This window comes from Haematobia irritans, chromosome 5, assembly GCF_050003625.1.
Source record: "Haematobia irritans isolate KBUSLIRL chromosome 5, ASM5000362v1, whole genome shotgun sequence".
Classification (NCBI taxonomy): Eukaryota; Metazoa; Arthropoda; class Insecta; order Diptera; family Muscidae; genus Haematobia; species Haematobia irritans.
Genome location: NC_134401.1, coordinates 152,616,342 through 152,634,058, shown reverse-complemented (window position 1 = coordinate 152,634,058; position 17,717 = coordinate 152,616,342). Strand labels below are relative to the sequence as shown.

General features: G+C 37.0%; 2 protein-coding genes across 2 annotated transcripts in view; both read left to right on the top strand.

Moving 5' to 3' along the window:
* Lac (septate junction protein lachesin) overlaps positions 1-8,174 on the top strand; it is a 43,174-nt gene extending 35,000 nt beyond the window's left edge. The window contains exon 2 of the mRNA XM_075309554.1: positions 6,748-8,174. Within this exon, the coding sequence (XP_075165669.1) occupies positions 6,748-7,289 (542 nt within the window). The 3' untranslated portion in view covers positions 7,290-8,174. The remainder of the gene's footprint in view (positions 1-6,747) is intronic.
* An 8,611-nt stretch (positions 8,175-16,785) lies between these two features.
* On the top strand, positions 16,786-17,717 carry LOC142238774 (ceramide-1-phosphate transfer protein; the record flags this gene model as incomplete). The annotated part of the gene is given in 3 exon segments (XM_075310495.1): positions 16,786-17,002; positions 17,070-17,284; positions 17,658-17,717. Coding segments are annotated over 3 exon segments (394 nt in total), but the record flags the coding sequence as incomplete, so codon positions are not given.

Below are 17,717 nucleotides of genomic sequence, written 5' to 3'. Positions count from 1 at the left end.
GTTATATTTTATATTTATTTTTATGTTATATATTGTAGTGGTAAATACCAAACTCTCCATACGAATACAACTCTCTACATGATATGCAAATTGTTAACAGAGAAAGTTTGAATTCAACGCAATTTCTATGATTAAAGTTTGAATTCTTGTTGAATTTAGATCACATCAGATAACGAGAATTTTAAACAATATATAACTTTAGCTTTTTAAGGTCAGTTTCATAATTTTAAATTATATTTTTTTTTGTCCATAAAACAGCTGAACATTATGCTGTTAAATACAAAACGAATTTGCACTTTTTCATTAAAGAGCCTTTCACAGGATTGGTACCAGTGTTGCAGTTTATCGCAAGTTGATGATTGATTTCCATCCTATCTTTATATCAAAATCTTATTGATCAACACATTTCTGAAATACAATTGTAAGATTAATCTCCCAGCTAAAAAAAGCGTCGCCAAAAAAGTAGTGAAAATGTTCTTTTCCTATCCGGAAGCGATAAATTTAACATGGGCTTGTCATAAGACGGATGTTTATCACAATAGACTGAATAGTCTAAGTGAACCTGACAATATATCGGGCTGCCACTTTAACCTAACCTAACCTAACCTAGGACGGATGTCCACCATTTCAACAGCCGTTGCAATGAATTTGCATTACTTCTTAAGAGTGTGATGCGAATTTAGTGTTTAGTTGTGAATTAAAGATTTTTGTGCTATTTTGTCAAATAATTTTTTTTTTATATTTTTTTCATGATTTTTAATGCATTCTAACGCTTGTCTTAAATGTTTGATCTCAAATATTTTCAAAAATTCGTAATTTTTAACAATGGATTTAGCATTTGTCGACAAAATTAAAATCCATTGTGCCATTTTATTAATTCTTATTGTGTTTCTATCTCATTTGAAAAGTTAAAATAACACATTTAAAATATCAAAAAATCGAATTATAAAAAAAATGAATTAAAAGGACTTGTTGTATAGTTAGAACAAAGAACTTCTTTTGGAGGACATTTTTGGAAGTACCCAGCAAAAAAATTTGGAAGTTCTTCCAAAGGCACAAGTTTAAAAGCACTTCCAGAAGATGCAATCCCAATGAAGTTCTCTATTTAAACTACCCAGGAAGTTCTTTTAATTTAATTTTTTATAACTTGGTTTTTTCATACTTTTAATGGATAATTTTAACTTTTTTGTTTCAAATAGGTTACTCTGTGTAAGAGTTCATAAAATGATACAAATCATTTGAATTTTGTCGACAAAAATGCTAAATCCAATCTAGAAAAATTGTGAATTTTTGAAAATATTTAAGTTCAAACGTTTCCGATAAGCGTTAGAATCCATTAAAAATTATAAAAAATTATAAAAATTATTTATTTGACAAAATATCACAGAATTTTTTAATTTACATCCAAAACGTTGAATTCGGTTCACACCTAAAGAAGTGGTGCAAATTCAGTGCAACGGCTGTTGAAATGGAGGACTTCCGTCCTATGACAAGCCCATGTTAAATTCATCGCTTCTGCGTCAATTTTGCACCACTTCCGGATCCAAAAAGAACATTTTCATTACTTTTTTGGTGACGCTTTTTTTGCTGGGTTCTTTTAAAATTGTGCCTTTAGAAGAACTTCCAAATTTTTTTGCTGGGCTATTGTTCAGGACGTGTTCTTTGGAATCCGCAATGGTAAACCCATGTTAAAGTGAGTGATCTCTTCCATAGGTTTTAACCAGAACTGGAACTGATCCATACACACCAGGGACTAGTTCTGTGCCGATCCTGGGGTTGATCTATATCCCATAAGTCTTATATTGTAGAATTTTTGTTGCACAGATGAAATTATTCGCTATTTATAGTGAAAATGCAAATTTTCGCTCTAGTTCCATACTCCACAAGGTTCTTTAAAATTCCAATGACCCTTGAACCTTTTATTTTTCATAAAAATAGATTATCTTTTCGGGACTCTCATCCCATTAAACTATTTGCGACGATCAATACTAAAAAAAGGTTACCCTACCTATTAAACCATTACGGTATAGCAAATTCAAAAACAAATTGGCAAATTAATGTGTAGGCAACTCCCAGGACCATTAGTTAAATTGCATCATCATTTAACCGCAGTCGTTCTTTGGTGGTACTGTTTCGGCTGCTGCTGCAACAATTGCAGATGTTAGCTAAAATACCACAAATAGGTAGGTAGTCCGGCTGGCAGGCATCAGACCTTTTATCTTCTTTACTTGTGAGTGAAAGAAAATTTATACACGAACAAATGTCTAAATGTTTTGTAGCCAGGAACATCACAAACTACGCCAACCAGCCAGCCAGCCATTTGATGGCTGGTCCATAAGGCAATGAATTGTGATGAAATGGCAGCATCATCATAGTGAGCAGCGTTTAGAAGTACTTTAAATGAGATTTCCCTTAAGATGCAATGAACTTAAAGGTCATTAACGTTTATTGTTTTTCAACATAAAATGTGGTTGGTCGGTCACAGTTATTTGGATGGGGTTTAGGGTAGTTTACTGGTGTCGCCTAACTCTCTGCGAGAGTGTGTGTGTATTGATATATATTAGAAGTCTGTCAAGTGGCGAACAATTACAAAAGATCATAATATAATAAATTGATTTTATTGCATAAAAACACAATTGCACAATTTACCCCTATGCATTACGGTGACTGACGACTATCCTAACATGCATGTGTGATATATGTAGTATATTTTGTGGCTTGAAACCACATTCAACAACAACAATTGAATGTGCAAGACCAGAACGATATTTAATAGAATTCGAATGCTTTTGGCGGTATAATTTTACTTTTGTGGAAAATTTCGGGGTTAGTAAAATGATTATTTTCATACAAGGAACACTTGAAATGGTTACAGAACAACACAACACACTTGACCATGAAACGAAGGGATTTTTGGGTTGTCAGCACATACGGTAAATTTGAGGAGATTTTTGACTTCCCGCTGTTAAGTTCCCTGCATTGACATTTTAACTCAATTATTAAAGTATAAATGGAATGTGAATTTCTCTTCTTTTATTGAGATGTATATTTATGTGAGCAAAAGGGTTTAGGTAATGCAGACGATAACAAAGTTTTTGATTGTTTAGAAAAAAAAAAAAACAAAAATATAGCGATGACGAATAATGAACTTATTTTTTCTTAGAAAACACGAAATACCTTCTATAAAAATTCTAAACAAAATTCAAGTGGTTTTAGAATCTTAAACCTCATACACATTACACCTTCAAAATTTACATTAACTAGGATTTCAAATCCACATTTAGTAGATTAGGTTAGGGTAAAGTGGCAGCCCGATTAATGTCAGGCTCACTTCAACAATTCAGCCCATTGTGATACCACATTAATTAAAACAAGTATAAACGGCCGTATGTTCGGCCAGGCCGAATCTTATGTACCCTCCACCATGGATTGGGTAGAAACTTCTACGAAAGACTGTCATCCACAATCGAATTACTTGGGTTGTGTTATCTTAAATCGTTTTTTAAATTGTGAGTTAGTCCATACGTGGTATATATTAGACAAAAAAGGTATGTGTAGGTAAGTCTACAAATAATTACGAATCGATATGGACTTTTGCTCGGTACGTAGGGAGCCAGCATTGAAATATGGGGGTCGCTTATATGGGGGCTATATACAATTATCGATATGGACTAATTTTTGTGTGATTGGGGATCGATTTATCTGAGGGCTATATATAACTATAGACTGATATGGACCAAGTTAGGCATGGTTGTTAACGGCCATATACTAGCACAATGTACCAAATTTCAACTGACTCGGATGAAATTTGCTCCTCCAAGAGGCTCCAAAACCAAATCTCGGGATCGGTTTATATGGGGGCTATATATGATTATGGACTGATATGGACCACTTTTGGCATGGTTGTTAAATATCATATACTACCACCACGTACAAAATTTCAACCAGATCGGATGAATTTTGCTTCTCCAAAAGGCACCGGAGGTCAAATCTGGGGAACGGTTTATATGGGTGCTATATATAATTATGGACTGATATGAACCAATTCCTGCATGATTGTTGGATACCATATACTAACATCACGTACCAAATTTCAACCGAATCGAATAAATTTTGCTCTTCGAAGGGGCTCCGGAGGTCAAATCTGGGGATCGGTTTATATGGGGGCTATATATAATTATGGACCGATTTCGACTTCCAATTTTTGCATGGCCATTAAAGACTGTATACTTACACCATGTTCCAAATTTCAGCCGGATCGGATGAAATTTGCTTCTCTTAGAGGCTCCGCAAGCCAAATCGGGGGATCGGTTTATATGGGGGCTATATATAATTATTGACCGATGTGGACCAATTTTTGCATAGTGGTTAGAGACCATATACTAACACCATGTACCAAATTTCAGCCGGATCGGATGAAATTTGCTTCTCTTAGAGGCTCCGAAAGCCAAATCGGGGGATCGGTTTATATGGGGGATATATATAATTATGGACCGATGCGGACCAATTTTTGCATGGTTGTTAGAGACCCTATACTAACACCATGTTTGTATCCGATCCGGCTGAAATTCGGTTCTCTTAGAGGGTCTGCAAGCCAAATTTGGGGGCCCGTTTATATGGAGGCTATACGTAAAAGTGGACCGATATGGCCCATTTGCAATATCATCCGACCTACATCAATAACAACTACTTGTGCCAAGTTTCAAGTCGATAGTTTGTTTCGTTCGGAAGTTAGCGTGATTTCAACAGACGGACGGACGGACATGCTCAGATCGACTCAGAATTTCACCACGACCCAAAATATACAGTCTGTCAAGAAAGTCTTTTGACATTGCCAACTATTCCAACTTCTAGAAATAATTGAAATATTAAATATTTTATTAAATTTTTAATTCTGTGTACGTATGTATACTTTCCAAAATACATAATAATTTTTTTTTTTTAAATTTCATTATATTTAATTTTGGAACAAAACATAATTTTTATCCCATTGTCAAAACACTTTCTTGACAAACTGTATATACTTTGTGGGGTCTTAGACCAATATTTCAATGTGTTACAAACGGAATGACAAAGTTAATATACCCGCATCCTATGGTGGAGGGTATAAAAATACCGATTACATATAGGCACTTATAGTTTTTACCTTTGAACCCACCCGATTATTTCCTTCTGTTGAACCAAACTTGATTGTTCTAAAAACAATAGTAGACTGCTTAAGTTAACATTTTCCAGGTTCACCAGTAATCTAAATAATTTATAGCTGGTTGATTATCTGAGTATATATGAGGGATGAAAAAGTTTGGTACAATTGTACAAAATTTGGTACATATCACTTCCCAAAAGTACAATTATACTACAATGACCTTTTTGGTACAATTTGAAGAAGTCCCAATATAAATTATCGTTTTCACGTCTTTTTGTGGTACAGATAAAAACTTGTCCATTTAAAATCTGAAATTCGGTGTGTAGGGCACCAATCGACAAAATTTTCTGATATCCACAATCTTACAATAAAACACAACATTTCGGAAAATTGAATGCAAAATGAATGAAGGACTCCACACAAACCTTTTTTATATCCTGAAATAGATTTACACGAAAATATATTTAGGATTTCATGAAGTATTTCTATTGAACTTTAGTCTTGATACTAAAGTCATGTCGAAACTTTTGCAAGATAATGGACAACTCCTGAGTGAAAAAATGGTTTTCGCTCAATTAATAAGACGAATATGTCCAATATTGAAAACCTAATTATCAAACTTTGCCCCAACATTAGAATGAGTCTATGACTCAATATATTCATACGAAAATATGATGAAGGTTTTAGAATTTTGACTTGTTATGACCAAAGAATGAATTTACTCATTTTCCACGACTATAAAGGGACAGTGCGAACTTCTTTCATGTCAAACCATTTTCTAGCCAAATCTGAGCGAAGTATCAGCTAGTGTGAGGTACCCTGAATGTGAAGTTCTCTAACTTAAATACTTAAATTTTCCAGTAAGTTTTACTAAGGATAATTCTACGACTGGTATTGGGTTTCTGCCAGTTTCCTTTCCTTTTAAAAGTTGGCTAATAGAATATTATTTTTTCGGTTACGATATTCCAATCTATTATTTTTGAAATATGGTTCAATTTGAACCCAAAAAGTACACTTTTATATTCTCGTTAGTACAATATATAAATTTGAGTTTTCATCCCCGGTAAAGGCCACCGCGACTCAAAAGGAACTCCCAATGTTGCAGCTGACTGCTTGGCCAATATGTCTGAAGGCAATAGATGCAGCATAACAAGCAAGCCATTCGCTGAACTTAGATCTAAACTTGTGGGCTGTTGAAGTGTCGGCCACCAGATCAAAACACCATATACCAATGCCATGTACAGCCAGTGCATAATTTTAGGTTTTAGTACCCACTTTTTTCCTATTGCCTTTTTTAGGATTTTAAATTTAATCTGTTTTTCTTGAATATTGGAAAATGACGCTATATTGATATCAAAAACACTTGCAAACAAGAAAAGAGGAACATTTTTGCCGTCATGGTTGTTGTATTTGTTCGTCGCCGAAAAATATTACGCTTACCGCCTATCGCTATGGTTACACTTAGGAGTGGATAGGTCGGAAATACAGATCATTGGGAACTAAACTTCTTCGAATAATTTACTGATCTTTAAAATCTATTGTAGACAATTCAAAAAAGTAAAAATACTAATTTATTTTTTTTTTTTACCTTTTCCTTACAGATAGCGCTACCTATGTTGGAAATATTTTGAAAATTAAATCCGTCAAGAAAGAGGATCGTGGTACCTACTATTGTGTCGCCGATAATGGTGTCAGTGTTGGAGATCGTCGTAACATTAATTTGGAAGTTGAATTTGCCCCCGTCATCACGGTACCTCGTCCTCGTTTGGGTCAGGCTCTTCAATACGATATGGATTTGGAATGCCACATTGAAGCTTATCCCCCACCAGCTATTGTATGGCTTAAGGATGAAATTCAATTGTCCAACAATCAACATTACAGTATTTCTCATTTTGCCACCGCCGACGAGTACACAGATTCTACCCTACGTGTCATAACTATTGAGAAGCGTCAATATGGTGATTATATCTGCAAAGCTGTAAATAAACTGGGTCAAGCTGAGGCTAGAGTGAATCTTTTCGAAACCGTTATACCCGTATGTCCACCCGCTTGTGGTCAAGCCTATTATGGTGATGCTGAACGTGTGGCAACTACATCATTGGCTTGTGTGGGAATTTTACTGGCGTTTTTATTTGCCAGATAAACAGTTGGTTCATGCTAAGACTAACCAGTGATTTAAAAACAAAAAAACGAGTGTGTAACGCGCGAATATAGAAATATAGGTACATACAAAAAATTTTTTAAATATCTTTAAAGAAAAACTTTATTGATTTAGTGATTTAACACAAATGAAAAACGAACGAACGAAATTTTCATTATCAACATTCCAAACGATAAACCCTATATATTTTTTTTCCAAGAGTAGAACGAAGGTTTTAAATTATTGTACGTCCATTTTCATTTTAAGTTAAATGTAACAATTTAAAAACGCCGTATATTAAGTTATATGATATCGATACAATTAAACTTGATTAACCCTTAACCCGTCCGTAAATGTAAATTAATTGTGAAATGAATTACAATATTAAGAAAAATGTGGATGATGGTCCTTTTTCACAAAATTTCCAAATCTTTTTCGCCAACTAGAGAATGACGCCGTCATCAAGAGAATATATTTGCCGACTAGATTATTGTATTCGTTCAAATGTTTCGCCCACCGTTGCTCGACTTGATTGTGTTTACCCCCTCATTCTCTAGTGCCAACGGGCAATGTATATTCCGAAACTTATAATAATTTCAAATTACTTTTCAAGTTCTCAAAAATATTTGTTTTTCTCCCATCACTTATCACAAACATCACAAAATTTCGTTTTATTTTATCTAAACCTTTAAAAAAAAACTAAATGTTTTGGAAATATTTTATATTTATTAAATAAATCTATAAAATATTTTCAAAATTCTAAAAAAAATTAAGGGAATACTAAGACTTTGTGTTTTGTAGCAATGTAAATTGAAACTCCCCAAAAAAATCATGAAATAATATTCTTCTTTTAATGAACAATGTCAAATTATTTTAAACAAAACAAAAGATTTAGAAATAAGTATGTGTAATTTTTTTTACCGATTAAAGAATCACTTACATCAAACAAATATATATATATATATATATATATATATATATATATATATATATATATATATATATATATATATATATATATATATATATATATATATATATATATATATATATATATATATATATATATATATATATATATAAATTAATGGCATATATACACACACACATATATATGGTATGAATCATGTTCTTCTTAAGGGTAGTAATATAATTATAAATTTTCAAAAAATTGCAACTAATTGTATATGTGTAGTTTTTTGTAACAAATTTTTTTATATTATAAATAAAGTATTTTGTAAGTTTATACAAAAGAAAAAACCGACAGCAAACAAATTAAAACCATTTCCACAGACAACCCCCATATGAAAAATTATAATTTTTATTAAAATCCTGGGTGTAAATATAACTAAGACAGTTTTAATTATAAATACATAAAAAGTAAATATGTATTCGCCTCAAATTTATACAGAAAAAAAGTAATAATATTAATAAAATTCAAAAATATATACATAAAAACCAAAACAGATGTTTAATTATTTTTTGCTAAGGTGGACACCAGAGAACGAAGCCAACCCATTTTTGTCAGCGGCGGCGCCGGCTGATACTAAATTTTTGCCTCCGGCAGCGGCGGCTTGACGGCTAAGCCGTATTCATTATAAAATCAAATTGAGGTTATTGGAGTGGTTATCAGATTGGTTGTAAAGGTTGATACGGTCAAAATTTGGTCAAGGGAAAACGCGTGTAAATCGGTGAAATCGTTTATTTAAAAAATCAAATTAAATTTCTTTTTCAAGTTCAATTAGTATAAAATTCAGGAAAACTATTCAGTTAGGCTTTCGCTTTTCCAAATCCGAATTGCCGGGCCTCACGCTTGACACCTGCCATCAGATTTTGTACAGCCACCTTGTCCACCTTCTTCGCCGCAGAAAGCCAGTTTGCCTTGAACTGCTGCTCGTCCTTAGCAGTTTTTTGGTCTTCTTTAGGTTCCGCTTGACAATAGCCCAGTATTTCTCAATTGGGCGGAGCTCTGGCGTGTTGGGAGGATTCTTGTCCTTGGGAACCACCTGCACGTTGTTGGCGGCGTACCACTCCATGGCCTTTTTACCGTAATGGCAAGATGCTAAATCCGGCCAAAACAGTACGGAACAATCGTGTTTCCTCAGGAAAGGCAGCAGACGTTTATTCAAACACTCTTTCACGTAAATTTCTTGGTTGACAGTCCCGGAAGCTATGAAAATGCTGCTTTTCAAGCCACAGGTACAGATGGCTTGCCAAACCAGATATTTCTTTGCGAACTTTGACAGTATTATGTACTTGAAAATATCTGCTACCTTTCCCCTTCCTTTTGCCGTATAAAACTCCTGTCCCGGAAGCTGATTGTAGTCGGCTTTGACATAGGTTTCGTCGTCCATTACCACGCAGTCAAACTTCGTCAGCAACGTCGTGTACAGCCTCCGGCATCGGGGTTTGGCCGTCGTAGTTTGTTTATCATCGCGATTTGGAGTCACTACCTTCTTGTAAGTCGATAGTCCGGCTCGTTTTTTGGCTCGATGCACGGTTGTAGACGATACACCCAGCTTATTTGCGGCATCTCGGAGAGAGAGGTTAGGGTTTCGCTTGAAACTACCGGCAACCCTCTTTATCGTCTCTGCGGCTTCCGGTTTTCGATTTCCGCCGACCCACACTTCCTGGCTGTCGACAAACGTTCCCCCAAACACTTTAATTACATTTGTAACGGTTGATTTGGAAACTTTCAGCGATTTTGCCCGCTTTGCGTGCGAGTAGCTCGGATTTTCGCGATGCGCGAGCAAAATTTTGATACGCTGCTCTTCTTGCTTGGACGGCATTTTCACAACTGAAGAGTAAATTCCAAAATCAAAATAGGAGCAACATTCTACACACACACACACCTTCAAAATGAGGGATGTTCAGGTTTTTTAAATGCAAAATTGAAAGAAATACGTCAAGTTTATATTGACCAAATTTTGACCGTATCACCCTTAACAAATAAATCTTACATATCATTCATATCTTTTGAGCAAGATTTTTGCGAAATTATTATAGAAATTCGATGTTGGATAATTGTGGATCGAAAGTTTACAATTTTCACGTCAATTATAAATAAATTATTCTGTATATAATAAATATTTTTGATTAATTGGCGGCTAAATTTGAGTCGAGATAAGATAAGTCGACATATTCGGTGGCGGCGTCGACTGGCAAACAAGTGTCGGCGGCGCGACTCGGCGGCTGGTGGACACATTAAAAAATGTAACGTAATTTAAAAGAAGTCGATTTTGACAAAAAAATAAATAAAAATCTATTTTGAAGATTAAAAAATTCGACCTTAATTTGTTTGAAAAAAAGCAGCCGATTTTGACCAACATGGATTATTTTATTTGAAAAACAAAAAAATAAAATCCAATTTTGAAGATTATAAAATTCAGCCACAACCTTTCAAAATCTTTTGTATCCATAGCTTAGCTGGGCGAAACGGGTGTCATAGCCCTTCGTTGCAAATGGAACTACACTGTTCTGTCGTTGGAGTTCTCTTTCCTCAGGTGCTGTGGGTGTTGGTAAGACGTCGAGAACAGGTTTACCCACGAAGCTGTTTTTATGTCAATTAGTTTCAATATTTCCGTTTGCCTCAGTATTGTAATTAATTCCGTTCAGACCTGTCCGTAGGTCGCCACATAAGGTTACCAAGGGGCCGCGGCCAACTGAGGGAAGTGTCCCTGTATATGGAGTTCACACTGAAGCCTTGTACGCAGCCAACAAGGTCCGTCCGTACTCCAAGTGCTGACGCCAAGTGAGTATGTTTTTACCTCAAAGAGCAATGGCATGAGTAGATTAGTTGCGATAATGTATTGCCAGAACTTATACACCATCGACTCAAGATCCTGTCAGTCAGTCCTGTGACAGTGATTATTATAGTTTAGACTTCTATTGATAGCTAGTTCACTGAAGCGTCAATTAGTGTAGAACCTAAAGCCGTTCTAATTGACTTTATATTGACTTAAAAATATTTCAGAGGGTTTTTTGGGATTTTGTAATCGGAAGATTATCAAAAAATGGAGCAAAACCGAGGTTAGCCCATCGGATCAATCTGGGTCATTGTTGTTGTTGCAGCAGTGAGTTGTCTTTTTTATACATAGGTTCTTACCGCTTCAACTACAGTATCCCCATGAATCCTGACCGATTCTGTCTGGTATGCTTCCTGATCTCGAGGCATTCTTTGTAACGCTGGATCTCGCGCTCTAGAAGGTAAAGATCAACCCCTACATTCCTATATGGATCATTTTGGTCCCCACATGAACAAGAACACTACTTGTCACTTGAATGAGATGTTCCCACTGGCGGTCGTTTACCATTGACCGGCAATTGTCATATAGGAAAAGTCAGCAGGGTTAACAATACGGCGTTCATCACGCTAGTCTTTAAGTCCCGCCGCTTCTGCTGGAAAGTTGGGCCTCACATGAGCAATTCCACCAGCGGGTATGAAGCGAGCACCTGCTGCGTTGATGATATCCCGGAACACACCCTGGACAACATGATCATCTGTGAATACTCTTAAGTCTTCCCAATTTGCTTTATTTTGATTGATGAAATTCCGTCATTCAGAGGTTATATAATCAAAGGAACCACGATAATTATCCACGAGGATCGTCCGGTGACACAGCTTGTTCTGTGTCTTTATGGAATGATGGAAGTCAGCTGGAAAATCCTTCACAAGGCTGAGGAGGAGTAATGCCTAAACTGTCTTAGCTACAGGCGATAGAAAAAGAGATCGATGTGTACAGTCACCATTACCCGAGTCTAACCTTGGATTCAGTTGTGGAATCACCTTACCCATCTTCCAGACATTGGATGTAAGAGTAATTCCAGGGAAAAATTGCGAAGTCTGGTCAAGTACACAACTTCCAATATGTTTCAGCATTAGAATAGAGATTCCGTCGAGGCACAGCGCCTTGAAAGGGTTTGCGCTGTTGATGACACTCGTAACTTCGACTGGGGAAAATTGTGGTGTCGCTGGCTCGGAGACCACGGATGCGACGAATGACACTCCTTTAGAGGTGTGCGCGTGACTGAAATCTCACTCACACTCTCGCACATTCACGAAGCAAAATGTTTATTAACGCACGCTCACGCACGATACGTGTGCAAGCAAATCCCACTCACGCACATTCACGAAATGAAAACCAGCACGCTCACGCACGAACTACTTTTAAAGTCTCACTGTCACGCACGATTCACGACAATTCACGTTATTCACGACAAATTTACGAGACTCGCGACATTTTCCAAACGGAAATCAGCAGAGATAACAAAATTCAAAAATAGGATATAGTTCTAGTGCTAAATTAATTTCAGTTAACATACGATTATGAATTAAATCTTAATTTTTTCGTGAGCGTGATTTTGCAGAAATTTTACTAACCGATTTTATTTCTCACGCACGACATATTTATTTTAGTCCCATTCGTGCACATTCACTAGAGTTACTTTGGATTTTGTTCACGCGTGTCATGAGAATTTCGTGTCACGCTCATACCTCTACTCTCCTTTTCACTCACGGGTTGCTCAACAAACTCTCAGTTGAAAGACCTAGCGCATCTCTTCGCATTAATCACCGTCACGTCGCCGAAGCTGACTCAGATCCCATCATTCCAATAATGGAGTTAGAGAGGGCTCTTACTATTAACTACGACTTACCATGTCAGTGCCTACGTTACATTGATTCAGGTACTCTAACCGTACTGTTCCGCTCGAACCGTACTCGACTATCATACTATTCTCTAGATTCAGTTCCATAATTTTTGGATCAGCAGGGTTAGCACGAAGACGTTCATCACGTCCTTCTTTGAGTCCCGCAGCTTCTGCTTGTAAGTTGGGTCTAATTTTGACAATTCGACCAGCGGGTGAAACGAGCAGCTGCTGTGTTGATGACATCCCGGAGCAACATGGAAGGGGGACTGTAGCGCAGTGAACCGGTGATACATACCAGTTGTATATCGTTATTTCGGCATTCCCTGACTCGTCTGCTATCCCCACAAGCGAAATAGTGCACGGAACAATGTAATACAAAAGCCAGGCATCCACCCCCATTCCTTGTGCTATACTTAGGTAGCACATTGTAACCCTCACAATGGCGCAAGCTACAGGTTGCATTCAGCTTTGTTGTTATTGTAAGAGTTTACTGTGATGCAACAATTTTTCGTTATGCGGTAACTCTGCGATTAAGATGGAATATGTCCAGAGTGATCTGATGGTAAGTCGGTGGCCTAGCTGGGCAAGTCTGGTCTTAGTTGGGAGGTCTCGTTCCTCCGGAGGTTGTTCTGTAGCTTCTTCCCGCTTCAGCTACAGTATCCTTATGAATCCTATTCAGACCTGCCGGATCTTGAGGCACTCTCTTTGCAGCGCTGTATCTCGCGCTCTAGATGATGCAGATCAAACCTTTCATTCCTGGGTGGTGGTTGTTTATCCATGAGATAGCGATACACACCTGCGATAACTACCCAGGAGATGCTGCTCTGACAACATATAGTTGTGTATACTGGAAGGATCTTTTTCTAAACCTAAACGTGATCCAGGGGAGTGTTGCGGAGCCATCCTATCGCAGTTCTAAGGACAGCATTTCCCTGCGTGTCACTTGTCTGACGTGTCGACACTGACGAAGCATAGTTTACAACCGACTGGTAGTTAACAAGGTTTATTTGTCGGCCGCCGGCAAGCGAATTGGTGACATTGTGTCTACCGCGGAGCCACCGTGGTGCAATGGTTAGCATGCCCGCCTTGCATACACAAGGTCGTGGGTTCGATTCCTGCTTCGACCGCACAACACCAAAAAGTTTTTCAGCGGTGGATTATCCCACCTCAGTTAAGCTGATGACATTTCTGAGTTTTTCAAAGCTTCTCTTAGTGGTTTCACTGCAATGTGGAACGCCGTTCGGACTCGGAAGGAGGTCCCTTGTCATTAAACTTAACATGGAATCGGGCAGCACTAAGTTATAAGAGAGAAGTTCACCACTGTGGTATCACAATTGACTGAATAGTCTAATGCGTCCTCCTGCCTATAAGTTTTTCCGGACGGAATGTCTGTGTTTGTAAGGAATATTACAGTGTGACCAATCGATACGAATTGTCGGAGATAAACATACTGTCTGCGTACTTCTATCGTCCATGCAGTTAACAGTGTGGCCGATTGTACATTCGTCCGTGATACAATCTCGACGCCGTCAGGAGAGGAATAATAGAGGTTAGGTAAATATTGAACAGTGACGGAGATATCACCCCACGTTGGAAAACTCCCCGTTTCACTCCAACGGTTCTTATCGTCGTATCCCTAAAGGTTGAATTACACACCATGCGTCAATCCGTGCGTTGATGGAAGGGTTGATTTTTTTCTTTTTGCGGCAGACTATTCGAGATTTTGATTTCAAAGAGAAATTTCATCTCTTCAATCATCGGACGCATTGTACGCATTGAACGCATGGTATGTAATTCTACCTTAATTCCACATACGACTGGTGCCAGCACAAATAATTAGTAACACAACGCTTTGTCTTTTGGATGGCCTAATTCTCCTCCGATTCATAAAATCTGCTGTCAGCGTAAATTACTTTGCCAATTACGATATTTTTATGTTATGCGCTTTACAGACTATCAGTTATTCCGGACGACAGTGCTCGTGTCGAACATATCCCATATATTGTGCACATTATAAGTTAAGTCCAAAGGCATAATCGATACTGCCGCATTTTTATGGGATCGATAACACATTTATAGATTATTTAGTCATCGCCGACAAGTCGTATCGATCCGACACACTGTAATATTCTTTACAAACGCCGACATTCCGTCCGGAATACTGATAGTCTGTAAAGCGCATAAGTGGGCCTGATACATAGGACTGCCATCTAACCTAAGCTAACCGCGGAGCTTATAACAAATTTCAGTGGCATGGGCAGACGACTTGAAAATACTGTGGGATGTGACCCTAATAATCTTGAGGTAATTTATGGTCGGATTCGTTTCGCAATCGACATTAATATTCAACTGTCTGCGTACTTCTACCGTCCATACAGTGAATAGTGTAGCTGATTATACATTCGTCCGTGATACAATCTCGACGCCGTCAGGAGAAGGTATAATAGAGGATAGGTAAAGATTGAACACCTTGGGGAACTCCCCAAGGTGAACACTCTACAACTCACTCTACTAGTTATCGTCTTATCCCTAATTGCACATAAAGGGTGATTCTTTTGAGGTTAGGATTTTCATGCATTAGTATTTGACAGATCACGTGGGATTTCAGACATGGTGTCAAAGAGAAAGATGCTCAGTATGCTTTGACATTTCATCATGAATAGACTTACTAACGAGCAACGCTTGCAAATCATTGAATTTTATTACCAAAATCAGTGGCAGAAAATCCGCTTTTTATCGACAAATTTTGTTCAGCGATGAGGCTCATTTCTGGTTGAATGGCTACGTAAATAAGCAAAATTGCCGCATTTGGAGTGAAGAGCAACCAGAAGCCGTTCAAGAACTGCCCATGCATCCCGAAAAATGCACTGTTTGGTGTGGTTTGTACGCTGGTGGAATCATTGGACCGTATTTTTTCAAAGATGCTGTTGGACGCAACGTTACGGTGAATGGCGATCGCTATCGTTCGATGCTAACAAACTTTTTGTTGCCAAAAATGGAAGAACTGAACTTGGTTGACATGTGGTTTCAACAAGATGGCGCTACATGCCACACAGCTCGCGATTCTATGGCCATTTTGAGGGAAAACTTCGGAGAACAATTCATCTCAAGAAATGGACCGGTAAGTTGGCCACCAAGATCATGCGATTTGACGCCTTTAGACTATTTTTTGTGGGGCTACGTCAAGTCTAAAGTCTACAGAAATAAGCCAGCAACTATTCCAGCTTTGGAAGACAACATTTCCGAAGAAATTCGGGCTATTCCGGCCGAAATGCTCGAAAAAGTTGCCCAAAATTGGACTTTCCGAATGGACTACCTAAGACGCAGCCGCGGTCAACATTTAAATGAAATTATCTTCAAAAAGTAAATGTCATGGACCAATCTAACGTTTCAAATAAAGAACCGATTAGATTTTGCAAATTTTATGCGTTTTTTTTTTTTAAAAAGTTATCAAGCTCTTAACAAATCACCCTTTACATACGACTGGCACCAGCACAAATCTCTGGGATGGCCAAGACTCTAATTCTTTTCCGATTCATAAAATCTGCTGTCATCGTAAATTACTTTGTCAATTACGATATTTTTACGTTAACCTGCCTATCATAATGATTTTTGAAGTCAAACTTGAAACGCTGTCTGAGATAAAGAGTATATTCAACGTTTCAATATTTTTATTTTGCTTGGAAAAAATACAGTTCAGTTTTATCTTTCGCTTTTCTTTTTGGCATCACTGTTTCGAAGTGTATACCACCCACTATAGTCCAACAGCTGACCCAGTACATATATTGCGTTGCCAAACTTCTGACGTTTTCACAAAGTGTGGCAACACTCTGCCACAACAAGAGCCCAGCATATGACAGAATTTTTTTTTTCATTCATCTAGTATCTATGATTAGAGTTGTGTAGTTCGCTGAATTATTTTAATATCAACAATAACATAATTTTAAAATGTCCACAATTGAACGATTCGATATTGAGAAAGTCACAAAAGTATTCCAAGAGTGTTTGCGTGATGAGGATGACGTTATAATGGATGATTATTTAAATGCATACGAGGAAATAAATAAGTAACAAGGACTTTGACATTGCTATTGTTCCAAGGAAACTTAAATATTTTGTTTTCTTTGTTTACAGATTTTTCTTGTTGCTTGGTAGTGTATTTGGCTTTGTAAGTAGCGATGTACGAACGAAAATTGATATTTTAACAACATTTCGAAAAGGAACGGAAAACGCGGATAAATTTGTAACATTTAAAACCATGATTTTGTACGAAGTGGATTCAGGACTATTGAAGGATAGCAAATATGTGTCGGGTAGTCGAACATTATTAAGGCTTCACAGAGGCCTAGGTATGTTAGACAAGAAGATGACGTAGTATTTAAAGTTTGTGCGATATAAAGAAAACAAAGTTTTTTTTATGTACTATGCTATCTTTTCTTGTGCAGAGATAGTAGACGATAATTTTGTGTGTTCGTTTTTTTCTTAAAAGAATGTTCATAAAGTCATGATAGATTCTTTAAACCGATTGGAATCTTTTGCAATGTAACATCTATCAACAAAATTATAATTTTGTTCACTGATTAAATTTAGATAAAACAAAAACTAAAATCTTGCATATTACATTCATTATCTCAAAACTTGTTTTCTCCATATGCTCTCCATTCGAATGTAAATAGTATTACAATTTGTTTTTTTTTTATAATGTCGTTTATTATATTTTAGAATTTATTTATGAATTCCTAACTCAACTGGCTGATTTGGCTGAAGATGTGAAAGTTCAAC